This window comes from Sceloporus undulatus, chromosome 4 (genome assembly GCF_019175285.1).
Source record: "Sceloporus undulatus isolate JIND9_A2432 ecotype Alabama chromosome 4, SceUnd_v1.1, whole genome shotgun sequence".
Taxonomy (NCBI): domain Eukaryota; kingdom Metazoa; phylum Chordata; class Lepidosauria; order Squamata; family Phrynosomatidae; genus Sceloporus; species Sceloporus undulatus.
This window is the reverse complement of record NC_056525.1, coordinates 149,851,716-149,876,248: the sequence shown is the minus strand read 5'-3', so window position 1 is coordinate 149,876,248 and position 24,533 is coordinate 149,851,716. Positions and strand designations below refer to the sequence as shown.

General features: G+C 38.5%; 1 protein-coding gene across 2 annotated transcripts in view; it reads right to left on the bottom strand.

The window, feature by feature from the left end:
• Positions 1 to 24,533, bottom strand: part of NR5A2 (nuclear receptor subfamily 5 group A member 2) — a 145,851-nt gene that overhangs the window by 94,653 nt on the left and 26,665 nt on the right. For both annotated transcript variants that reach the window (XM_042466242.1, XM_042466243.1), the window contains exons 2-4: positions 23,673 to 23,791; positions 21,295 to 21,436; positions 13,926 to 14,575 (exon numbers count right to left, since the gene is read on the bottom strand). In XM_042466242.1, the coding sequence (XP_042322176.1) occupies positions 13,926 to 14,575; positions 21,295 to 21,436; positions 23,673 to 23,791 (911 nt within the window). The remainder of the gene's footprint in view (positions 1 to 13,925; positions 14,576 to 21,294; positions 21,437 to 23,672; positions 23,792 to 24,533) is intronic.

Sequence of the window (24,533 nt, the reverse complement as noted above, 5' to 3'; positions counted from 1 at the left end):
CTTTTGGCTTAAAGTGACATGCAGTCATAATTAAACTGGCCATTGCATTTTAATGGCCTCCTTTTGGCCTTCCAACACTGTTAGAATATCTAAATAATGTTGTTGTTGCATTCCTTCAAATCATTTCTGACTTATGGTGACCTAAGGTGAACCCATCACAGAGTTTTTTGGCAAGCTCTGTTCAGAGGGGGTTTACCTTTGCCTTCCTCTGAGGCTGAGAGAGTGTGGGCTGGAGCAAATGGGCATAGAAAAGCAGCTCAGTTCTGCTTTTTTCAGAAGTGGATTGAAACCCCACTGCGCACACAGCCCACTCACAATGTGGGCTTAATACGCACATCCCTATCACATGGCACACCATCAAGTGAACAGCTGGCTATTTTTTGTTGTCTCCCCACCATATATATGCACCACTGCACAAACACACTGTCTGCGACCTCCAACTATGTCCCACCTCTGCCCAGATGCAAACCCATTGCATCCACCCCTTTGACTGGCCATACAGTTGCATGTGCTATGCTCCACCGGTATAGGGCATTGGTGGGTGAGTGATACACTGGTAAAGCACAATCATGGAGGTCACCCATACATACCCCCTTTACCTCCTTCACCCCATGCCTCCCTGCTGGCATGTCTGGTTTGTGTGTGTTGTAATTACACCCATTGAAGTTGTCACAGTTTCATTTCTTTGCTTTATCACAGCCCTTCACTTGCGCCAAGGCTTTTTTATGCAGCTACACTAATGTGCATTTTAAGTTTTGAGTTAGACTATCCCAGCTTCTTTTTGCTCTGGTTTTTAGCCCCAGAGCCAAGCTTCGGTCCTGTTTCCATCTCTTTCAAGGCGTGTGTCATCTAAATTTGTCACCTTCAAAGTGGCTGGAGATTGCTTTATTTTGCCCATCTGTTTTACCCCTGTGACTTGCCCAAGGTAATTCAGCGGGTTTCCATGACCAAGATCACCCAGTGGGTTTCGACCCCTGGTCTCCAGATTCATAGCCCAATGTTCAAAAACCACTACAGCATGCTGGCTCTCATATATTTAATAATCAAAGTGATGTTATTTCTTAGTGCAACTCATAATCACATAATTGCACAACTAATAGTGAAAGAAGAACATAATGCCCAGTTTAGGCAGCAGCCTTACCACGTAATGTACAAACAGGAACAAATAAAACAATACTTAATAATTGAAAACAACACTTGATATATAAAAGCAATAATTTTCAAATATCTGATCTTGTTATGGAATATTATCCCACCTGAAATTGTATCATGATTTCATTCTCAAAATTATTTGTTTCCCCCCAGAAAATAAGATGTGGTTATAAATAAATGCATCAGAATGGATCAATTAACCTCATAGTTTAGGAATAGACCACAATACTCCCAATGGATTCTTAACAGATTTTTTTTAAAAAAAAACTGTGCAGACCACTAGAATTAAACACATGTGAATGGAAAAGTTAATATATAGCACATTTCTGATTTAACAAATTCATGATCATTGTAAAAGAAACAAACTTTAATCAGAATGAATTTCTACTATTGATTCATCATTTCATGTTATATGGTGCACATGACACTTCCCAGCTGTTTTGTACATTCACTATTACTTTGTACACTCAGTGTTTCTCTGTTGGGTGCAGATGAAAGGACAAGGTCTAATACAACTCCCACACCCCTGCTGTGACTTAATGACTTGTCTGGTATGGACATTTAATTTTTTCCTTTTTCATAAATTATAACCTGTCCTTAGAAATGCATGATGAGGAAGTGTAAATTCTAAACGGAACTGTCATAACTTCAATCTAAGTCACTTAAGAACATTAAAGTATGGGTCAAACTAAATGAGACACTGGAGATTCAGAGATTTTTTCCACCCACTCCTATTTGAATTAGGGAGAATGTGGCAGACTACTTTTAAAAAGTGATTTTCTGTGTAACTCATTGCAAAGTTAACAAAGCTAACTCATCACTGTTAAGGTTGTGTTGGGGATTGTAGCTCATCACATTACATTATGGTATGTGTAACTTTTTAGTTCTTTTTTTCTTTCGAAAATAAGTATATGTAAAGGAGTAAGAATATGGAGTAAATTTGGGGAAACAATCTGGCCAAAATGCCCACCAAAGTATTTCTAGCCCACCAAAAGTAACATGAAAAATATTGTTCCTGATACAGCCAAAGTATAAAGAGGAATGTTGTTACATCCTTGCAACTAACAAAATACTGTTAGTTGCAACACACTGCTGAAAACCTTTATTTGCAAACTTTTTTCTTCCACTCCACCTTCCCCGTGTAAACTGCCCTTCACAAAGATATTGTTTATGGCATTAGGGGAAACATACCCATATGCACAAGTTTTCCATAGTGATGCAAGCAGCAGCTGCATGAACAGAAAGAGGTGAAATTTACATCAGGAAACGAAGGCAAAAGAAATCCTGCCCCATTCCATGATCCTGATCCAAGTTATACCTGAGGCTGCATCCACTGAAGAAATGAAGCTGCTATAATAATCTAGTTTGGCACTGCTTTAACTGCCACGGCTCCCTCTATGGAACAAACTACAATTCCCAGAATTCCATAGCAGGGAGCCGTGGCAGTTAAAGTGGTATCAAACCAGATTATTTCTCCAGTGTGGATGCAGCCCAAGTTTATTTTTTTAAAAAACCCAGCAAAGCGATGGAGATATGTTTACAGATCTCTAGTATAGTCCAGGGGCATCTGAAGACATTTTGCTGGTTGAAGCAGAGTACCAAATTGTGCCCCATGGTACCCTGTCCACCAAAGTCAAAGTATGCAGTACCCAAAGCCAGCACATAAACAATAACAAAAAAACTCCACAAGTATTCCCCACCCTGCCTCTAGCAGTAAAATAATAATAATAATAATAATAATAATAATAATAATAATAATAATAATATATTAAATGTCTAAATGCAATACTAATGCAAGCTAAATATTAAATTAAATCTCCTGAGATGGCATCCTCACACAGTTTCATGGTAGGGTTGGCTTTGAGCCTTTCTGCTTTGCCTTGAGAATGTGCTAATGTAAACTCCAATTCACCTTTTGTTATTTGTTGCTTTGGTTCAGGGGTGGGGAAAGTGCACTCCATGGGCTCTGGAACTCCCTCAGCTGGGAGTTCCACAATAAAAGTATAACAGAGAAGGCCATGGTGTTGTTCTCTTTCACTGAACTGTGGCAATTTATAATAAAGATTTCCTCAAAGTTTTCAAAGCATAGGGGTATTGTTGAAGACATCATGAGAAGAAGTATGGGGAGAATAAAGCATGATCCAGCCAGAGCAAAGCACTTGAAAGTCCAATTCATTTCAAGGGGAATCAGTTGTTCACCTAATTGAAATGAATGGTGAGTTGTTTGTGCCCTTATTATTAATTTGTGCCATAACTATAACTTTAGTGGGCAGCCAAGCTGTTCATGTATGTTCACATAATCCAAAAGGCATTGTAGGAATATTCACAAAATTGAAATGGATTTGGAAATCTTTCATGAACAGAATAAAAACAGACCCTTCAATAAACCCAACTGTGTAAATCCATCTTTAAGATGATGTTCACCTCTTCAAGCATTTTGATTTGAAGCTCTTGTGAGGTTAGGCAATGAAAGCCTTAAAGCCACCTCCCTCTTACCTGAGCTGATATTACTCAATCATGAGGGGAGAATATTCTACAAGTCCTCACTTTTAGTTCAAGCTCTGTAATAACTGTTCACTTTCTACAGCCAATAAAAGCTTATTCTAGCAATTTATTTCTCTCTGTCAGTTTCAAAGTTGCTAGATGATTCTTTTATATTATTTTATGTTGAAACAGTCAAACAGTGAGTATGGCTGCATCTGGACAGCAGAAATAATGTAGATTGATACTACTTTAACTGCCATGGTTCAGTACTATGGAATAGTGAGAATGCAGTAGTTGAAAACTCTACACACTTTTTTGGGGGTTGGAAATCAGTATGATTCAACTTAACCCATACCATGTCATGTATAGCTTTAGCATAAGAGAGAACAGTACAGTGGGCCCTTGTTATACACTGGGGTTTGGTTCCAAGATCCCCTGTGTATAACAAAATCCGTGTTTGCTCAAGTCCCATTAAATATAATGACATAGCAAAATGGTATCCCTTATAAAAAATGGAAAATCAAGATTTGAAATTTGAAATTTATACTTTTTTGGAACATTTTCAAATCGTGGATGCTTGAATCCGTGTATAAAAAATCAGTGTATAAGAAGGGCTGACTGTACAGTAGTTTAAAAAAAGAAAAGAAAAAGTGTGTTCCTCCTCAAATTCCAGCTCGAGATCAGATTATCCAGATCTTGAATATAATATTTTATATTGTCCCAAGCAACACATTCTAACACATAAGGTCACCCAGTGTTGTCACTGCAGTTGTGGCAATATTGTGATAATAGTATATGAGCATCCCAGGCATACAATAACCCAACTGTTGATCGATGATTGCTTGGTCATGGCTGAGCCCTGGGGTGACAAAGTGCCTCTGTGGCTCCCTGCCCCTAGTCACCGGGGGTTGCTGAATTAGGGGTACACCCCAACATTGGCACATTGGCACCTCCATTGGGACTCTCAATAACCAGTGCTCCACAGCACTGATAGCCATGCCCACTAGATCCAAGACCATCTGCCACCCCAAAATGGTGTGACAGCACTGCCCACAGTTGCACCCCAAGGCAGCGTGGGTAGGAGAGTGGGGAGATCTGAGGTCAAATGGTGACTCCGGCTGGGCCACGTGGCCTTAAATAGGCCCTACCCAGCAAGTCTTACAGCTGGAAGTCCTGCCCCCCCCCACTGGCCCATCTGGGCCAATCCTCAGCCACCTCTGGCTCCCAGGCCATGCTGGGAATTGTTGTTCCCAATCGGGGCTAGAATTTGCACCTCCTGATGGTCGACACAGTCAGTCCTGGCTGTTCCTGGGGCCCTGGTGCAGCCTGGGAAGGCAAGGCACTGGGGCTGATCACAGGAAAGCTCCAGCCACCCCATGGTGCCTTGCAAATTGGCCAGCCTGGGAAACTGGGCAGCCGGGCTTCCCTGCAAACTATGATCCATAAATAAATAAATAAATAAATAAATAAAGAGTCAGTGCTGGGAATGACAACTTAACACTCCTTTACCCTACTCCCTTCACCCACTGTGTGAGAAAATCGCTTTTATTCTAACCTTGGCATCACTAACCATCATAGATGTTGTCTGCTCTTGGAAGCTAAGCAGGGTCAGATCTGGTTAGTACTTGGATGGGAGACCTCCAATGAATACCAGATGCTATAGGCTGTGTTTCAGAGGAAAGAACTGGTGAAAATACATCTGAGTATTCCTTGTCTAAGAAAACCCTATAAAATTCATGGGGTCACCATAAGTTGATAGATGACTTGAAGGCACATACACACAGAGTAGCTGAGGGTAAGTACAGCTCTTCTGAAATTGCTGTGGTGCAGTCTCCAACATTCCTCACCATTGGCTAAGCTGGTTAGGGCTGCTGGGAACTGCAGTGCAACAACAGCTGGTGGGCTGCATCATACCCACCTACATGCACACTAGCGATAATCACAGTTTCCCTTCTAAACAAGATTTTGAAGTAATGGCTTAAAATAGATTTACAAGCATATATAGATGAGAGAGATACTGGTTGCTATCAACCATGGTTAGTGTCAACATATATAAAATCATCAACCATGGCTACTACTAAAAAAAAGGGGGGGGTGTCCTCTTGGAAGAAAAGAGGAAGGGGCAGAAAGTATGTATTCCCCAAGGATGGATCTGAATTTGCAAATCACGGTTTGAGGGAAGTCAGTCTTATATTTCTTTCAGGCCACATTTACACACTCGGAAGTATATGCCTTCAAAAGCGCAGTCTCTGTTATACAAGCAGTGTGTGTTTATTTATTCTATTCTTACCACAAATGAAAACAGAAAGTGAAGCAGGGAACTGGCTGTCTAAAGGAAATCGTTTAATGAAACCACCATTTACTGTTAACAATATGTCTTCAGATCATGTCCAACATTATAAAGGTTTCTGGAAACCCAATGAACCTTCAGAAATGAATGATGTGGAATTTCAAGACACACACACACACAGCAAATCAATTTTTTCATTGCCTTTCAAGTGTCCTATATTAAATTTAAGCCACGTTAAACTATATTAAACTTGACTAAAAAGAAATTATATGGCTCAAGGTATCTAGCCTAAGGTAATTTATTTCATAACATAGGCATTACTAGTTTACCCCTTTTAAATAAATCCTTTTACAACTCTTTTTAAAGAAACAGAAATGCATCAAAGTTTTTTTTTTTTTTTTGGCTTTAACATTATTTTATTCAAGCCTGTGCTTTGGAACTATAATGAAATGTTTTTAAAACCTGTTGTTAGGTTCTGAAACATGACAATATTCAAACATAACAATATGTTAATATCCACTGCATTCACTGGAGCAAGGTTGTTGATGTTCTCAGATGCTCTGTTTTATAATCAAATCAGCCACTGAATTAGGCAGAGGTCTTGGATTTAAGATCGTGTATTCTTTTTTTCTTTTTCTTTTTACTTCAATTAGATATAATCCAAAAATTCCACTTAGGGATGACAGAATAACAATAACAACAGGATTCTGTATGTGAAATGAGGTTTATACCTAGAACTTCCCTTATCAATCCTATTAATTTTCTCATTTCCAAAATTATCTTTGTGGATATAAAAATGGATGTCAGGTTTTTTGAGCACAGTTTTCTGCATCTGCTCTACAGCTAAATATATTGATTAATTTTTAGGGATATCTTTAACACTCATAAGCAAATTGAATTTATTTCTCTAATGTACACATGAATCCAGGAACAAATCAGGTTATTATCCTGGTCAATGGATCAAAAGGAAATAATTTAAACATCAGCAACACAAATATAATTTTATGAAAACCCTATCAGTTTGCTTAGAGTGTGCTTAAATTGGGTGAAATTATTTCATAATAATTCTGAAAACAGAGGGAACTGGGCAAATGTAGAAGTAAATCTGGGAAAATAAATGCCAAATGCCAAATAACACTGCATTGCCTATCTGCACTGCATTCTAGATTTTAAGTTCACTTCCAAGTAATCCTTTTATCTTAAAAACATTTATCTTAAAAACATTGTTCCATGCAACTATTGTCCCCTGTTCATCTGATGATCAACCGTGAGCAAAAAGGTTTCATAAGCACAACACCTCCTGGCTGCAAAGTGTTCCAAGAGCAAATACAATATAAAAGAAATATAAATTTTGGTGACACGATCCCCCCCCTTTTGCCCCCACTGTTACATTCTTTTCTGTCCACAAACAATTTCCGTTGGGAAAAGTGCCACATAATATTGACAGCGACAACAAATTGTATAGCCTGGTGAACATCTGTTTCCGATCCGCTCACCAATCTTTGCAGGTTGCCTGCTTAGGAGTGAGTTGGTCTTCAAAAGCTGTCCAGCCACAAAGGAACTGGAAATTGCTGGGATAGAAAGGAGAAGCTTTATTATTGGAACACAGGAAAGCTTTATCACCCTGCTGGGATGTTCTGCATCTTTTTTTTTTTGAGTGATCAGATTGGAATTAGGGTTAGGTTAGTAGAGATTAGCCCACTGGGAGATTGTTTCTAATTAAACAGGCAAGAGAAACAAACAGCTTCTTGTGCAAAGCATGGCTGAATATCCAAACAAATTTGAATGCAAAATTTTGTTACACAAATAACATTTATGTCTCAGCATGCCCTACAAGAAGCCTCAATGGGTGGGACAGGCAGCAATTGCTCAACAGGGAAGGGAAGGCACTCTACACGTGTCTTATATATTATTATGTCAAATTTGCTTCTTTAAAGAAGATGCATGTATAGATATGTTCCTAAATGGGAGGAAAATGTGATTAAAGGATACATGACCATGATCTATTATGATTACTTGAAAAATTCACAATTTTATACCACTGACTCTGAATCCATATGTAGTGCTATGTAAATGGGAGCTATTGCCAGAGCTTGGAAAGTCTACTTTTTGCACTACACTTCCCAGAATCTGCCAGACAGGAATATACCAAGTCCCATGAAAGCCAACAGACCCAACTGACAGCAGCCAGTGACAGAACAAAGATTGATGTTGCCTTCAAATCTGACACCCTTGTAGGCTGATATTTCCTCTGTTTAGCAAACAGGCCTGTTAAGGAATTTCCTTGGCAAAGCGACAACATGGAAACATCCTTCATCCCCCCACAGAACTCATGAGCCAGCTAAAAACCATTTCCTATGCTATGGCAACAATATCTGCGTAAGGTTAAACAAGACATTTCATACCATCCCTTACTCGGGCCACGGCCATATCTATTTCGGGACATCTTTTGTTCAACCTTTGCTAATAATAGTGACCTAGCTGAGGTGGTATTTATAGTTCGTTAAAGACTTGTTGCCTGAGTTTTCAGAACACTTTATTCATGTATATTTCCTGTGTTTATTGTTACCTTAATGCTCTTTTTTTGCTAAAGCCATCATTAAATGTCCCCGATCCAAGATTTTTATTTAGCAACAGATTATGAAAGAAACCTTTCCTCTACCAAAGAAGCAAGGCAGGTTTAGTCAGAAGCCTTGCCCTCTGAGCCTGCTCATGTTAACTTGGATGTATGCTTGACTCTTTTCAGTGAAACTGCCTCCTAGCCAATTTATCAGGTAAGTCCTCAAGCCCAGAAAATTCTTCCAAGAAGTGAGAAGTATTTTGCCATGCTTGCTTCTATTCACATTTCTAATTAAGTAAGGATGTATTGCAAAAGTCTCACCTTTTGGATGAGTAACTATGAGACTCATGGTTTACCCAAATGACTCCATGAAAACCTAAAATGTTCGCTGGTCACCACATTTGTGCACATCTGCATTCATGCCATCCATGAGCCTCATTAATGTGTGACAGAAAAGAGAACAGAGCCAATCCTAGGTATAACTGAGTGGAGACTATCTTTTTGGACAAGGTATACAACATTAATATGAGCTAGTGCCACACTGGTGAACTTGATAATATATTTATAGCTATTTCCTGGCATGTCGTGATGTGATTTTATATCTTGTTAGGTGAATCCAAGTAGAGGCGCTAATGTAATGTGGAAAAGGCAAGTGACAAGGCATCCCTATCTCTGCGTTCTCATCAGATTAACTTCAATTTCTATACAAATACAGGTTCCCTGCTGATATTCTAGCCAGTGATAGTTCTACAGTCCAATATCTTCCTTGAGAGGAAACATATCTTTTGAAAACTCACTACTGTACTATACTATGAATTGCCATCTTATTTGTGTGAAACATTTGTTTAAAAAAAGAACACCTTTAAATGACGTTTTCACTAGGCATTGCATAAATAAATAGAAGCATATAAAATGCATCTAGGATGAAAATAATGCTGAATAATCATACAGACAGACCTGTACACACACAGTTGTCTATCAGCGTTATTGTTCCTTGTATTATTTGAAATTTATTACGTATTATTTGAAACTGTTGAAAACTCAACAGTTATTCTTTTATCAATTCTGTTATGAAGAATAAATAGTTTTCAGGGATTGCCATGCAGATATCGCCTCTGCTGGCTGCTGCATTGCCACAGTTGCCTCTTTCAAATAATATGAGCAGTTAATGCCATAGGTTATGTCGCATACGAACTGCGTATGTTAGATGGACCACAACATATTAATAACTTGCTCCTGAACTTTGTGTTTTTTCTACTTGCCACCCTGTTTTCCTTTTGTCTCTGTGTTAGTGTATGCTTTAACAACTGTAAGCCTGAGGGCAAGAACTATTTTTCTTGGTTTTTAAAAAAGTGTATCAGCCACTTCAGAGAACTCTTCCAGCTGTACACTAGAATATATATGCTGTATTGTTTTTAAAGGAAAAACATGAACAGGAAATGTTTTGGGACTATAACTCCCATCACCCCAGCCAGCAAAGCCAATGACATCACACTTTTCTCATCCTATAGTGAAAATAGTACCTAAAAATTAGCATCATTATCATTACTTATTTTGTCTCTCAGTTGATAATTTGGAGATCAAATATCTTCTCCCAGTTTTGGACCAAGTTGTCAATCACCTAATTTTACTTCTACATATTTCACACACACACCCCTTTTCTGAATTTACTTTTATCTGTGAAATACCTCTATTTCAACATGTTTGAGTTTCAAGCTTGAGAGAAATGAGACATGATAACAAAAATGATAACATGATACCAGAAACATATCACATCTAACCCAACATTTTGTTTCCAGAGAAATGTTCTTACAAGTTGGATACACAAGCAACATTGGATACAGAAGCAACATTGTTTCATGCAACTATTGTCCCCTGTTCATCTGATGAGCAACCATGAGCAAAAAGGTTTCATTAGCACAACATCTCCTGACTGCAAAGTGTTCCAAGAGCAGTAAGGACATAATCCACAAGTATTTTCATGAGCCTCTTTGAAGCATACCAGAGATATAAAAGAGTGAAGTAATACACATACACAGCTCACATTCATTGGAATAGATTTGTGCTCCTCCAGAAAACTGCCTCCTGGCTTTTCACTTTACATTGATTATGTTGGGATCATGTATCTAGTGTTTACAGTGAGGCAAGACAATGGTCATAAAGTAAGATAGAGCCTACAATTCATTTTTTCACTGTTCACATTAAATAAAACTGCCATCCTTTGCACATGACATGGCTTTGCAAAATGGATTTAGGTACACTGCAGAATTTCATGTTCACATCTACGCCCTTCATAGGCAGTTCAGCTAAACATTTGCTAGAATATTCATATTACCTTGTATGTTTAAGACCCACTGAAATAAAGGGAATCCTTTAATTTAACCTTCTTTTCAATAGTCCTCTTGAAACCAGACTTTCAGTGGATTTTTCTATATAATGATGAAGAATGAATTTGCTAAGCATGGATCATTATGTGGTCAGAATGACCTATTCACACACAACACAAGAGAACAGAATCAGCACACTTAGTGGAACCTCAGACACCTCAGTAGTAGTAGTAGTAGTAGTAGTAGTAGTAGTAATAATAATAATAATAATAATAATAATAATAATAATTTATATTTTCCTCCTCTCCCAAGGATTGAAGCAGGATTACATCATTAAAATAATACAATACAATCCAGAAAAACAATCTATAAAATACTAATACTGAATTACAGGTTCCTATTAGTTCCTTAAAATATCCAATCATTAAATAATTATACAATCATAATCAAGGTGGAGCCTTAAGCATAGTCTCTTATACTAAATCCGGTGGATAAGCCCGGCGGAAGAGATCCGTCTTAAGTGCCTTCTTAAAGGCATCTAAGGTGGTAATAAGATGGATCTCTTCCAGTAAACTATTCCACAATGTAGGAGCTGTGGCAGTAAATGCTCGATGGGAAGTTGTGGTTAATCGAGTGTTATGGTATTCCAACAAATTCTTCCCAGATGTTCCAAATGAGCATGTTCATTGTCTAGAGAATAGTGTTTACCAATGGAAAATGGTAAAATGGAATGGACTAACATGAGAAAGACATGGCTAGTATCTTGAACTGAAGCAATTCATAAATTATGGATTTTGCAGCAGAAACGTAGGTCCTATTCATTCATTCAATTTATATCCACCTTTCCCCCCATGGAACTCTAGGCAGCACAGCTTGGGTTCACCAGCAATTTGACATCCTACTTCTGACAACAACAAAGGTGTTCTTAACCCCAGCAAAATTGTTATATGTTGTGCCTTGAGACTATGTGTTAATAATGCTCCTGAAAACCTGCAGCCTGCTGTCCTGCTTTCTCTCATAGCTTCTCATCTTTTAGATGTAGTAATAAAAGTTGGTATGACATTTGGAAAGGCTATTCTCTACAGTGAGATTTGGCTGGAAAAGAACCCTTTCTTTGAGCAATACTACATAATACAGAAGGATTTCGGTTCCATGAGAAATTCTACAACAGTAATCGCAGAAGGGAGCTCAACTTCCTTCCCGTAACCAGAGTTGACAGCTACTGTATTTATAGATTGAAGCAACATTTCCTTGAGTACCTGCTGGATGTTCAGGAAGAGACAAGATGGCATGAAGTGACAAAAATGGATTACAGTGATTCGCCTGTATTCCATCAACAGCAAACCAGAAGAAAACCTAATAGTGGTGGCAGTAAACAGGGACAGGACTCCTGTACCATTCATATTTGTGTAGAAGAAGGGATTTTAGTCAGCACAGCTACACTTCTCACTGTGTCTAATGGCCAAAAAAGAGGAACTTTCCCAAGTGCTGCCTAGTCCACATTTTTGAAATTGAAGTCTTTGAGAGTCAAAAGGATCACTTTGAGACCTTCATCCAGGATCAGATGGTATTACATGTTCAGGAGATCTAGCAGATACTTTTACAACTTTCACTGAAACTTTCTCAGAAGGAATATTCCACATCCTATTGTGTCACCCACTTCCATGGATGAGTGGTTCACACAACTGGTCCTCCTGCCTTCTCCTTGTTTAAACCATTGGTTCCTTGTCCTGTCCTCAGTGGAATGCAGAAAAAATGCTTTCACTATTTAAATTCTGACATTCCTCAAACTGTCTCCATCCCATCCTATGTTATTTCTACAGACCAGAAATACCTGGAACCTTTAAATCTTCCTTCCATGATTTTGTTGCAGTGAATTCACTTCTGAACTCATCATTAGACACATGTCAGCTTTGCAGGACTGGCACAACATGTTTTGCTGCCCAAGACAAAGGACAAGATAGTGCCTTCTGCCAGTACAATGTAGAGAAGCTAAATGTATTAGCACTTGAATTTGACTTTAATGCTGGTACCTGGATAGTGTCCTCCACTACACCTGGGCCTACTTCCCCCACCCAACCCAACCCCAAGCCCCCACAAACAGGATCTAGGCATACATTTTAGTAGCCGACCCAGGGACATGTTGCTTTAACAGTCTAGAAAGGAATGTTTTTGCAAGGGCTATGTCACACCATCAGGTTTTTTGTTTGATAAAGGCACATTTCATCTTGATACACCCCTCCCTTCACCAGCTACTCTTCTGTCATGCATAAACTACACATGTGGAGTACAATATAATACTCTCTTCATCCATTAAATATATAATATCTACAAGTTGTTGCGGAGCTCCTGTAATTGCACTAAATGGGACATTGAACAAAAGAATGCCCCCCTATTTCAAGGCATATAGTAGCAGATCTACAAGAGGGGTTAGCATTGAACATGTACAACTCTCTCTCTCTCTCTCTCTCTCTCTCTCTCACACACACACACACCAACACACACGCACACACTACACACTATTCTGTGCTGCACCATGGAGGTGTGTAATCCAAAAACTATCTGGTGTTATAAATAATGATGTCATGCATGTTAAATGACCAGTTTATACTCCCAAGCTTTTCCTTCAGTGAGCTGTGTTGTCTGGGGACAATATCAATAGCCTACACTTCACCTGCATCATTCCTCTGCTGTTTCTGAGGAGTACACAAACAGGTACTGAAAAAAGATCTGAACAAAGGAAAGATCCTCTTTTGCAGCAAACATTCTTACTTATTTTCAACACCACCATCCTAGACAGCTGTCTACAATCACCACTGTAAGACCAATCATTTAAAGAATGCCTTAGAACAGCTCCCCAGAGTCTCCCATTTTTGACGTTTTGACCTGCGGAACTATAGAACAGAGGCCATACTTTGCGTTACTCCTTGTTTACAAAAAGATGATGACTAGCAGGACAGGTTCCCTTTTCATTCTTGTGATATGACAGTGACTTTTGATTAAAGAACGGTCAGTGGTTATAAGCTGCCCTGGGCAAATGGACAAAATATGCATTCTGACTATAAAGCCTGAGTTCATGTTCACATCATATTAAAATAACTGTATGACGTACCTTAAGTTCTCTGAAGAAAATGCTACTCCTGGCCCACTCAACAATCGAGAAGAGGGTTTGGTCAGCCATTTTACACATCAGCCCAAAGGTATTGAGCTTTTCATGTTTGCTTCGATTGGCTTGTTCCTGCTGTAAGTATGCCATGATCTTTGCCTGGACCTGTGGCTCATCTGGTTCACACTTCAAGAGTTCCAAGATCAGATGAGGAATACTTGCCGGAGAGCTTGTCTGATGGTAACCATCCATGTAAGAATAGCCCATGATGGACTCTGGGGAGCTAGTGTAAGGATCAGGGTACTCAGACTTGATAGCACGGCTTGGAAAGTGACCGTAGGTCTGGTAACCTTGGATGCTGCCATGTGGTGGCATGGTCATGCTAATGGGAGAGGTGACAAAGGGACTCCGGTCATAGTCCGCAGGAGGCAAGGCGGTATGGTTGAGAGGTAGGCCTTTGGAGACAGAATGAATATTCTGGATGGCCGAGGAGATGGTTAGGTCAGTGGGCATCGCTTGGATTACCTGAGTCATGGCTTCCAACTTGAGTCCATTTGCTCGGATGAGAGCCTTCTTCTGCTGCTTCAGTGCCCTGTCTCTCTTGTACATTGGTCCAAACTTGTTTCGACCCCCACGCATTCGGTCAGCTCTCACAGCTGTTGGAAGTGGAGGTAACAAACAAACAAAAAGACACGTGTTAAACCTGCGGTTGTGAAACAAATGGATATTCATTTGAAAATTTTTATTTTTAAGATAAATCTCCTAATTTTTTTTTTTTTTTTACATTTATGTCCTATTTTGAGTGGGGTCAAAGCATTTTGCATGGCTCTTCCCCTCACTTTGTCTTCAAAACAACCACATGAGCTCAGTCGGACTGCAAAAGAATGACTGATTGAAGAATACCAATTAAGCTTCCAGGCTCAGCAAAGACTAGAACCTGCATTTCCAAATGCCAGTACAGCACCCTAACCACTACACCTCACTCACCAGCTCTCACTTCCTTGGACTAGTAGCTCCTTTTGAATAAACAGGGTCAGTGCTTGGGGAGTATTCATTGGTCTATCTTTTCAGTTAGGGTAACCTTCACATGATGGAACAGCTCTACCAGCTCAGGCTAATGCTCTAGCTACTTCCCTGCCTGACTTAAGTGATCCATATCCTGGTAATTCTTAGTAATGCAATGGAAGCAGATCAGAAACTACAGTTACTCTGTATCATCATGACAAGGCTATTTACTCGGACTGAGTGTTGCGATCATTACACCCATTTTATACTAAATGCAATGGCTCCCATTTTTCCCTAGGCTCTATCTACAGTGTTTCCCTCTGTATATACCTGCCTATACACTAACTGCTTATATACTAACACCTTTCTTTGGCTCTATCTGAAGTTTGATGGGTGACTACAGAGGAAACAATCTATCAGCTACCAGCCTGATTACATCTACCATTATGTGGTTATTTCATAATGAAGCATTTTTTCTTGTTCTTTTAGACATTTCATTGCTAGTGTATGTATATTTGTGCATATTTACACACAAATCCTTTCAGAAACTAATATAATTATTGTAATATTACATATACACTACAATATTATTCTGTGAGGAACTATTGGAATGAAATGGTATTTTATGAACTTATTACCATCTTTCCTGTTATTTGATTTGATCCAAATATATCTTCTCTCTCAGAGACAGGAGAGAGAGAAATGCCTGGACATAATCTTGTAAATGTTCACCATACTAAACTACCCATTAAGTCTAGTCCAAGAAAGCCATTAACCTCTTGCCAATGTCAAGAGGACCCCAAAGTGCTTAATGTGGGATGGCTTGCCATGTCCAGCATTTTAAAGCACTGCATTTAATAAAACTTCATGATCTTGTTTTGTTGCTGAATTCAGCCTGTTGAAAGGGTACTGTCTTAAATGGCTTTGTAAGTTCTGGTTCTTGTAACTGTTTGAAAATAAGAAGTTTACAGATCTTCCTGATGAGGAAATGAAACAACTATAACACTATTAGCTGAAAGGCAGTGTTGTATAGATGTTTGAGTGCTGCACTCCTGGAGAGAAGAGTTTGAATCCCTGCTGAGCCATGGAAACCCATTGGGTGAGCTTAGACATCACACTCACTCAGCCTCAGATGAAGGAAATGGCAAATCCCTCAGAACAAATCCCATTGAGAAAAACCCAGGACAGGGTTGCTATTAGTTGGAGATAACTTGAAGGCACATAACAACAACTCCATTAGTTCCCCTTAATTGTGGGCCACAAACATTCCAGGAATACTTTGTTTTTTCTCCTCACCCCCACTACCCCAGCTTCTGGAAACATTTCCAGATAAGTCACAGACAGACAGGTGTTTCTGAAAATGCAACAGTTAATGCCCCTCAGCTCATAATACAATGGAGCTTGGAAAGGAGTCACAGAAGTGCTCCCCTGCCAACAGTTCAGTTGGTCTCAGTCGGAGCAACGTGTCGCAAAAGCATATTTTGAAAGCAGCAGTGAGCAGGTCTCACTCTGCCTATCCTTCCCACTGGCAATTAGATAGGAAGAAGGGCCTTTGACAGCTTGGTGACATGCTGCGATGGCTGGAGGTGACGTTCCTAAGCTTTTATCTTAAGGATTAGCCTGCCATTAAAAATGTATTAGATGTTTCTAGGTACACAGAAAGCCATACATTATCATAAAGATGTGTTAACAATTAATGATTTCTGCCTAAACTGTAATTTATGAACTCGGATTTAAGATCATGTATCACCATAGAAGAAACACACATATAAATGTCATGAGCATTTATGATTATGAGAGCACATGATTCTTCCTGTTCTGCTGATAACGAAAGGGAAGTGGGTTCTGGGGCAACAAGAGAGGGATAATAAGACAATATTTAACCACTGGAAAAAAAATATTATGAGAAACACCACAATAGTGCCTTACTATAAGAAATTAAACTGTCTGGGACAATTTACTAACCAACTACAGTTACACACCATTCCTTTTTAGACTGTTGTAATGTAATTAAATAATGTTGGTCAATCTCTGATCGTTGCAAGTTTTGTAAAATCAGGTGCATTCTTCTTCTCAATGAACTAGACTCTCTCCAGTTTAGATATATTTTCAGGACTGTCACAGGCAAGTTATAAAAATACAAAGTGAATTCTTCCATCAATTATTGTATCACAACTGTAGCCAGTGCAATAAGCATGTAAGTAAGTATTTGATTGGGAAATGGTACTGAAAGGTACAACTGCAACTTTGTTTCGTTTACACCTGAATTTTCTGGGCTCCCTTTCTTACTTCAGCCCTTTGTCCCTTCTAAAACCAGAGCTTGGGAAAATTCAGTTTTTGGACTACAACTTCCAGAATCCCCCAGACAGCATGATAGTTGCCCGTTTTGGCTGAGGTTGAGTAATCTGGAAGTTGTAGCCTCAAAAGACTAATGTGTCTAAATTCTTCCAAATGCAACAGTCTCGAAGTTTGTATGGCCTTGAGAGCAGCAGTCACTTTAATGGACTGCAATGGGAAGAGAAAATGTGACATTTCAACAGGTATACATAGAAATACTTTGCAGGCATCATAGGACAGTAGCTTTTCTTTCTAACATTTCTGTAAAATATATTAGGTTGTCAAAGATGTCCAAAAAGAAACTGATATTGAATTCAATGAACACATTTTAACCTATTTTTTATGTGACTCATGTTAAAAACAACAACAATTAATCAATAATCTAAGAAGGTCTAAAACTGGATGATGAAACTAGACTGGCAAAGGGTAGCTCAGGGTTTCCTACTGATTCTGTTAGATTTTTCAGTAAAATGGCACAGATTACTGCAACAAAATGACATCTCCCCTCAAACGGTACTATAGATCTTAAGATAGTTGGACACAATCAGGGACACATTTCTCTGTGGCTGGACTGGGAGCTCTTTTCATTTCTGGAAAACAGAACCAGTTTCGGTCCCAAAATGCTTGAATTCTAAGTGTGGGTCGTTTGTTGAAGGCTCTGCAAAGGTCCTAGTTTACAAAGGAAAACAAAAGAGAACCACTTGATGAAAGTGAAAAATTAGTCTGTAGATTTTCCCCAACAAAGTCTCCCTGACCTTGTGCAAGGGCAGGGAGGCTTTGTGGGAAGCATCTATAGACTGATCCTTCACCCCCACCATGTGGTTCTCCCTTGCAAATTTTTTCCTTCAACAAGTGGTGGTTTGAAGAAGGAAGCATGTCTGAAGGGTCCAGGGGTGGGAAATGACCTTGGGGGATGAATTAGCAGAATAGGTTTCAGCATAGTTTTTTCTGTACATCTCCTTGTCCCTACAACCACATTGCCCTGCTGGTGCAATGGTTAAATGCCTGTACTGCAGTTGTGAGTTCAATACCAGCGAAAGGGCTCAAGCTCGACTCAGGCTTGCATCCTTCTGAGGTCACTAAAATGAGTATCCAGATAGTTGGGGGTGATTAGCTTACACTTTGTAAACTGCTTAGGGAATGCTTAAGTGCACTGATAAGCGGTATAGAAATGTACTTGCTATTGCTATTGCTATTGCTATTGGGGAATGCAGTTTCTTAAATGTGCATGTCATAATATAACTTTGATTTCCATTCTGTTATATCTACAGAACACAGTTTCGGCTTCAGTTGTTCTATGGATTTAAAAACAATACTGGTTTAAGTGCCTTTTTGTAGAAATAGGTGGGATATGCAGTTTGCTGAGACACTATGTTATGATGTACTCTGTGTGTGTGTGTGTGTGTGTGTGTACGCACGCTTTTAAGTCACCCATTGATTTATGATGATGCCATTCATTTCATAGGGTTTTCACAAGGAATACTCAGAGGTGGTTTGCCATTGCCTCATCCTAAAATACAGACTACAGCATGTGGTAATCCTAGCTGGTTCCCCACCCAAATAATAACCTCAACTGTTCTTGCTTAGCTTGGTACCTTCAGGGTATTTAGGCAGTTGTGTTGTACTGTATATAGATCTACACACAAGGAGAAGATTAAGAAGAGATGAAGTCCTATGTGCTGTGTAATGTAATGCTGTGTATTACTTAGAAGGTCCACTTTGATTGAGGCGGAAGAGTGCAACTCTAGAAGTTTTGGATATTTGATTTGCATATATTTATATGTATAATAGAAACTATTTAATTTTTTTAAAAAAATATGTTTTATAGGTAGTTTATGGGTTGTTTCAATACCACAGTTATAGTAAATCTGTTTCTGTCTATTTTTTATAAAAGGCCCTGAAGAAGGCCAGTTGGTAGAAATGCTGAAACACATTGAAATTAAAAGTTTTAGGACCATCACACAGCACATGGGAATTGACTCCTTCTATTCTTCTACTGTGAATATGTGCTTTCCAGTTTTTTGTTGTGACCTTTACATAAGACAACAAGACTAGCTTAAAAACACATTTATATAAACTGGCATATTATTTAAAAATACATTGATACTGGTGTCTTTTTGAGATACTTAAAACGTATGTGATAGCTTACAATTAAATGAATATAAGCTACCTCCTCATGTTAAGATGGGAAACACAAGACATCTATACTAGAACCAAGATAGCTTCAAATACAAAGAAGTTATATCCTAAACAATCAGGCAAAATTGGTTTTCCCCCAATTAATCAAATCAGCCTTTGTATTATGAATCTATTGATTGCAGTTATTACAATATTGTATTTGAGTCTAACCCACTTCTAAAACCCTGATAAAAGGCAAAATCATGTAGTGTGCAACCCTAAGAAAGGTTATGTAGAAATAAATTATATTGACTTCAGTGGTGTTTCCTCCCCAATATTTATGTGTACAATGGTATTGTTAAATGTCAATGAACAGAAAAACGACACTACATATTGAAAGTCAACTGTGGAATCCACCACAAATAAAACCAATGTTGGGGACATACATCTAACCAGGTTAATAGTCCATCACTTGTACCTGAAACTCTGAAAACCAATCAAAAATTATGTACAGCATTCCCTGAAAACTATGATCTAATTGAGGGGAAAAAAGTACAGACTGCCAGATAAAGTATTGCACAAAATATGGTAAATGTGGAGTCACATCACTAGCAAGTGTTAAAACACAATGGACACTTCTTTGGGGCCAATTAATCCCTTGCAAAGTGTTACCAAGACTTTTGTGATAGCAAGGGTTATTTGTGGGAGGGGAGGGGTTAAAAAGAAAAATAATAATAATAATGTGTCCCTGAATTTCTGTTTTGTGCTACTTTGTTTCTGGGGTCCAATGAATAATAGATTCCCAGCCATTCAAATGGTAATTTGCTAGGAGTAAAAGAATGCAAGGGGATGCAATTCTTAGCCTGCTTCTGTGACTTTTAAAAAGTGGCCACTGGCTATGTACTCTAACTTCAGTGCTAAGAGTTTAGAAGGGGAGTTGTCTAGCAAAGCAAGAATTCAGGATCCTGTATGTTCTGTCGAGTAGTAAAATATGTAGCATAGCTGTTTCATTTAGTAAAATCTGAAATCCAGTCCAAGATTTTTTAATTTTTTTCTTTGTTATTTTAAAATAAAAATATAAAAATATAAATTGAGCTCTTCCAGAACAGAGAACAAAAATAAAACTGTGACATGTTTGTCATACTTCCAATGACTGTTTCATCAATGATTAGCTCAATTGCACAATTGCTCACTCCCCTTTCACAGCGGATTCAACTGATAACTGAGAATGTCCAGTTATGCATGAGAAACATACCGATCTCTAATACCATTTTGTATTTCACGCACTTAAATATAGCCAGCATAGTTGCTGTAGGAATGGTTATCATCACCTCCACTCAATAATTTATTATATCTATAATTGATTTAATTCAGTATTTAAGAGAATCAATTTTATTTTGTTCAAGTATTTATGGTTAGCGCAACTGCTCTGCCTTCTTCTAGCATGCTGTAATCAGAGAATTATACTTGTAACCTGCTGGCATATGATGTACATTTAATGTAGCTTTCAAATATCACCGAATCCCATCTTGGGCAAAAGGCAGGATATAAATCCCATGAATAAACAAACAAACAAATAAATAACCCAAAGGTTATCAGGGATTGGGAGCAGGGAGTGTTTCCATAAGCTCCATGAGTTTGGCCAACCTCATGGGTCATAATCATGAATACAGCAACAAATGGCAGCAATTTCAATAACTGAAAGTATAAATAATAATGTTCATTAAAAAAAACTTAGAATTTTTAAAACATTTTGCCTTCAGTCAGGTATAGTCCTACTTAGAATAGACCCACTGAAATTGATGGGACTTTTATGAGGTGAAACTAATGAGTTCATAATTTCAGTGGGTTTATTGCAAGTAGGACTGAGGCTGTGATGTACATTATGGAGACAGTGGCATTAGTTAGGCCTTACCTTCCAACTTCATCCCGACACTTAGACATTTCTGAAACCGACAGTAAGGACAACGCTTCCTTTGAGTTTTGTCAATCTGGCAGCTTTGATTTTCTATACAAGTGTACCTTTTGTTGTTCTGGACCGTCCGCTTAAAGAATCCCTGTTTTTAAAAAAAATAGATATCAAAGACAGACCCATTTTGTTTTCCAAGCTTTTATGTTATTTTATTTATTTTTTATTATTATTATTTTGCATTCCAAAAACCATTGCCAGGCACATTTCTCCATTCGCATGGTGCCAACTGGACACTCACAAAGTGTTTGGTTTCCTTATAAAATTCTTAGGGAAAAACAACCCTGAACAGACCAAAAGACAAAATATTCCCTGAGGCTAGTCTCTATTGATATTGATACACCTCAGATGCTGGTGGTGAGGCATCCACATCCTATTCCTAGTCTATAATCTTTACAAGATGATTTCCAGTTATTTCTTCACAGGCATTTTTTAGGGGCTGGATGCAGATTTATTTTATTTATCAAAAAATAAAAGCTTTCAGAAGATGCAAGAGAAATATCCCGCATGCCCACATGGCTGTGCCCATTTGGATGTGATGCCTTATTTTCTCAGCGTGAAATGAAACAAAGTTAGACTACTTGTAAAATCAACAAAAAGAAGTATGGTGACAATTTTATAAAGCCCAACAAATGTATTACATCATGAACACAGTTTTATTGGTTCTTTCAAAAAATACCCAATGGAAAATGTATGTTCATTCTTCCTCTGTCCCATCTGTACCTGGCTGCCCCATTTTTGTTGACCTCGCCTCCCACTCTTCTTCTCTTTGATGTCTCCTCTTTCAGCACTAGCTAAATTTAAAGTGTACACTCCTTGCAGCTGAGACTGTACCTAAGTGTTGTTATTATTATTATTAAGCTTTATTTATATATCGCTGTAAATTTACACAGCGCCGTACATACAATTTTTTTAATAAGGCAATCCCTCAGGCTTACAATCTAAATGTTCATTTCTTTATAGAATGGTACAGTTGGCCATCCATAACAATGGACTCTTTATCCACAGATTTAAGCATCCAGGGCTTGAAAATATTTTTAAAAAATATATAAATTCCCAAAAGCAAACCTTGATTTTCCCCCCATTGTATATAAGGGGCATCATTTTACTATGCCACTATATTGAATAGGACTTGAGCATCCACAACTTTTAGGATCCATGGGGGTCCTGGAACCAAACCCCAGAAGATACCAAGGCCCACTATACTGCTTTTTACACTGGTTTGCTAGATAAGTTACTATTTTTTCTTGCATAATGATAATTTAAAAAACATATTGTATTATACAGCGCAGATATTTTCATTCTCATGAATCCTTATGAAAACATATAGAAAAACTATGCACACTTACTTGAGGAGTAATGGTGCAACCTTATATATGGACAATTATTCTGGAATTGTTCCATTTAACACAAAGGGACTTATTTCCAGGTAGATATACAAAGGATTGCACTGTATGTACTGGAATGAACTGAGTAAACATTCATGGGGGTCATCTACTATTACTATTAAGTTTCTAGACAGTGCTAAAATTGTCTGCGGCTCATCCAACTAAACGCTTTCAATTCTATTGCTTAAGAAGAGCTACGCAATAATATGCTTTGGATACATTTTAATCACCACATCACTAGTGCATTTCATTCAGAAAATACTGTTCTTTCACACTTTTACACTCTTTCAATTTTATCTTCAAATCAAATGAGATGGTTGATATTTACTCCCTGACAGTATGGGACCGGCCTATGATTTTGAATGCATTTATAATTTTTGACCCCTGGGGCACATCTGCATCAAAATAAAACGCATGCACAAAGAGATTCTTCATAGTGATGTATGATGTTTTGAAATCATTGCATTGATTTCCACTTGATCACCCTCCTAATAAATACTGACAGAAAACTCGTGTGTGTGTGTGTGTGTGTGTGTGTGTGTGTGTGTTTGTGTTGCAAAAGCATAAGAAGAATGACCAGGGAAATTTACATTTGCATCCTGAAAGATGAGAAGCTAGAAACAGTTGCCTTCAATAACGTTGCCCTCAAATTTATCAGGGACAAGATACAGGAACAATAATGTTCAATGTATATAAATCAACTAAAATCAATATTGAGGACAGCCCCTCGACAACTACATCACTTCACGGCAACCAAATATTTAAAGGCAGTAAATATCACAGCCCTAACCAGAACATCCCAAAGTGTTTTTCTTCCTCTTGTTGAAAAGAGAGAGCTTTCCTACTCCTTACAAAACTTCAGCATTACAAGAAACTTTGAACATGCCCCCAATATCCCACCTCCATCAAAAGAGTCAAGAAGTGTGACAAGCAAACCTTGCAACTTTCACAAGTCAGGAGTCCATAGTGATATCCAGAGACTTTATCCCCACATACTGGACACAGTTCTTCCAGATCTTCATCGTAGGAATAATTCACCATCTTAAACTGAGACACTGAAAAGAAGAAGGAAAGGAGGGGCACTCAGTGAGAATGCAGGGAAATGCTTTCACCAAGTCATCTCTGATTCATAATACCTTCTCTGCTGGAAAACTCAGTTCCAGGACAAAAAGGCACAGTTTTTACTCACAGTCTCCCTTTGCATACCCAAAGTGGAAAGGACTTTATTTTTAAAGGTCAGCAACACCAAACAATAACTTAGATATGTACTAGAAAGTGAAGCTCCAAGACTATGCAAGGCAAGCAACTTCTCTTTCCAGTCTGCAAGGGGAACCTTGCAGCACCTTTGAGACTAAACTGTACAGGAGAAGTTGTAGTATAAGCTTGTGCACAAAAATTTTATGCCACAACTTCTTCCACAACAGTTAAGTCTCAAAGGGGCATGCTGATAGTCCAGACTATGGCTATGCCTCTGGATGCTCTTTTCAGGTTGAATTTATGGGAATGAAGTCGAACAGATCCACTCCGCAAAACAGCACTCTTGAGAGTGTCTCCCCCCAGTTTGCTTTCTTCTTAACCCAATAAAACCTTTCCCCCTAAAATACTGTCTTTCCAACTCCTTCCTCTTAAACGTTTACTCAGAAGCAAACCCCATTCAAAGGCAACATATTTCCAAGTAAACCTTTACAGGGAGCTGCAGCCTGAGATGCCTCCAGTTGCTTATTCAGTGGAAGAAAAATGTCCTCATTTATCATATATATATACACACACACACACACACACACACACACACACACA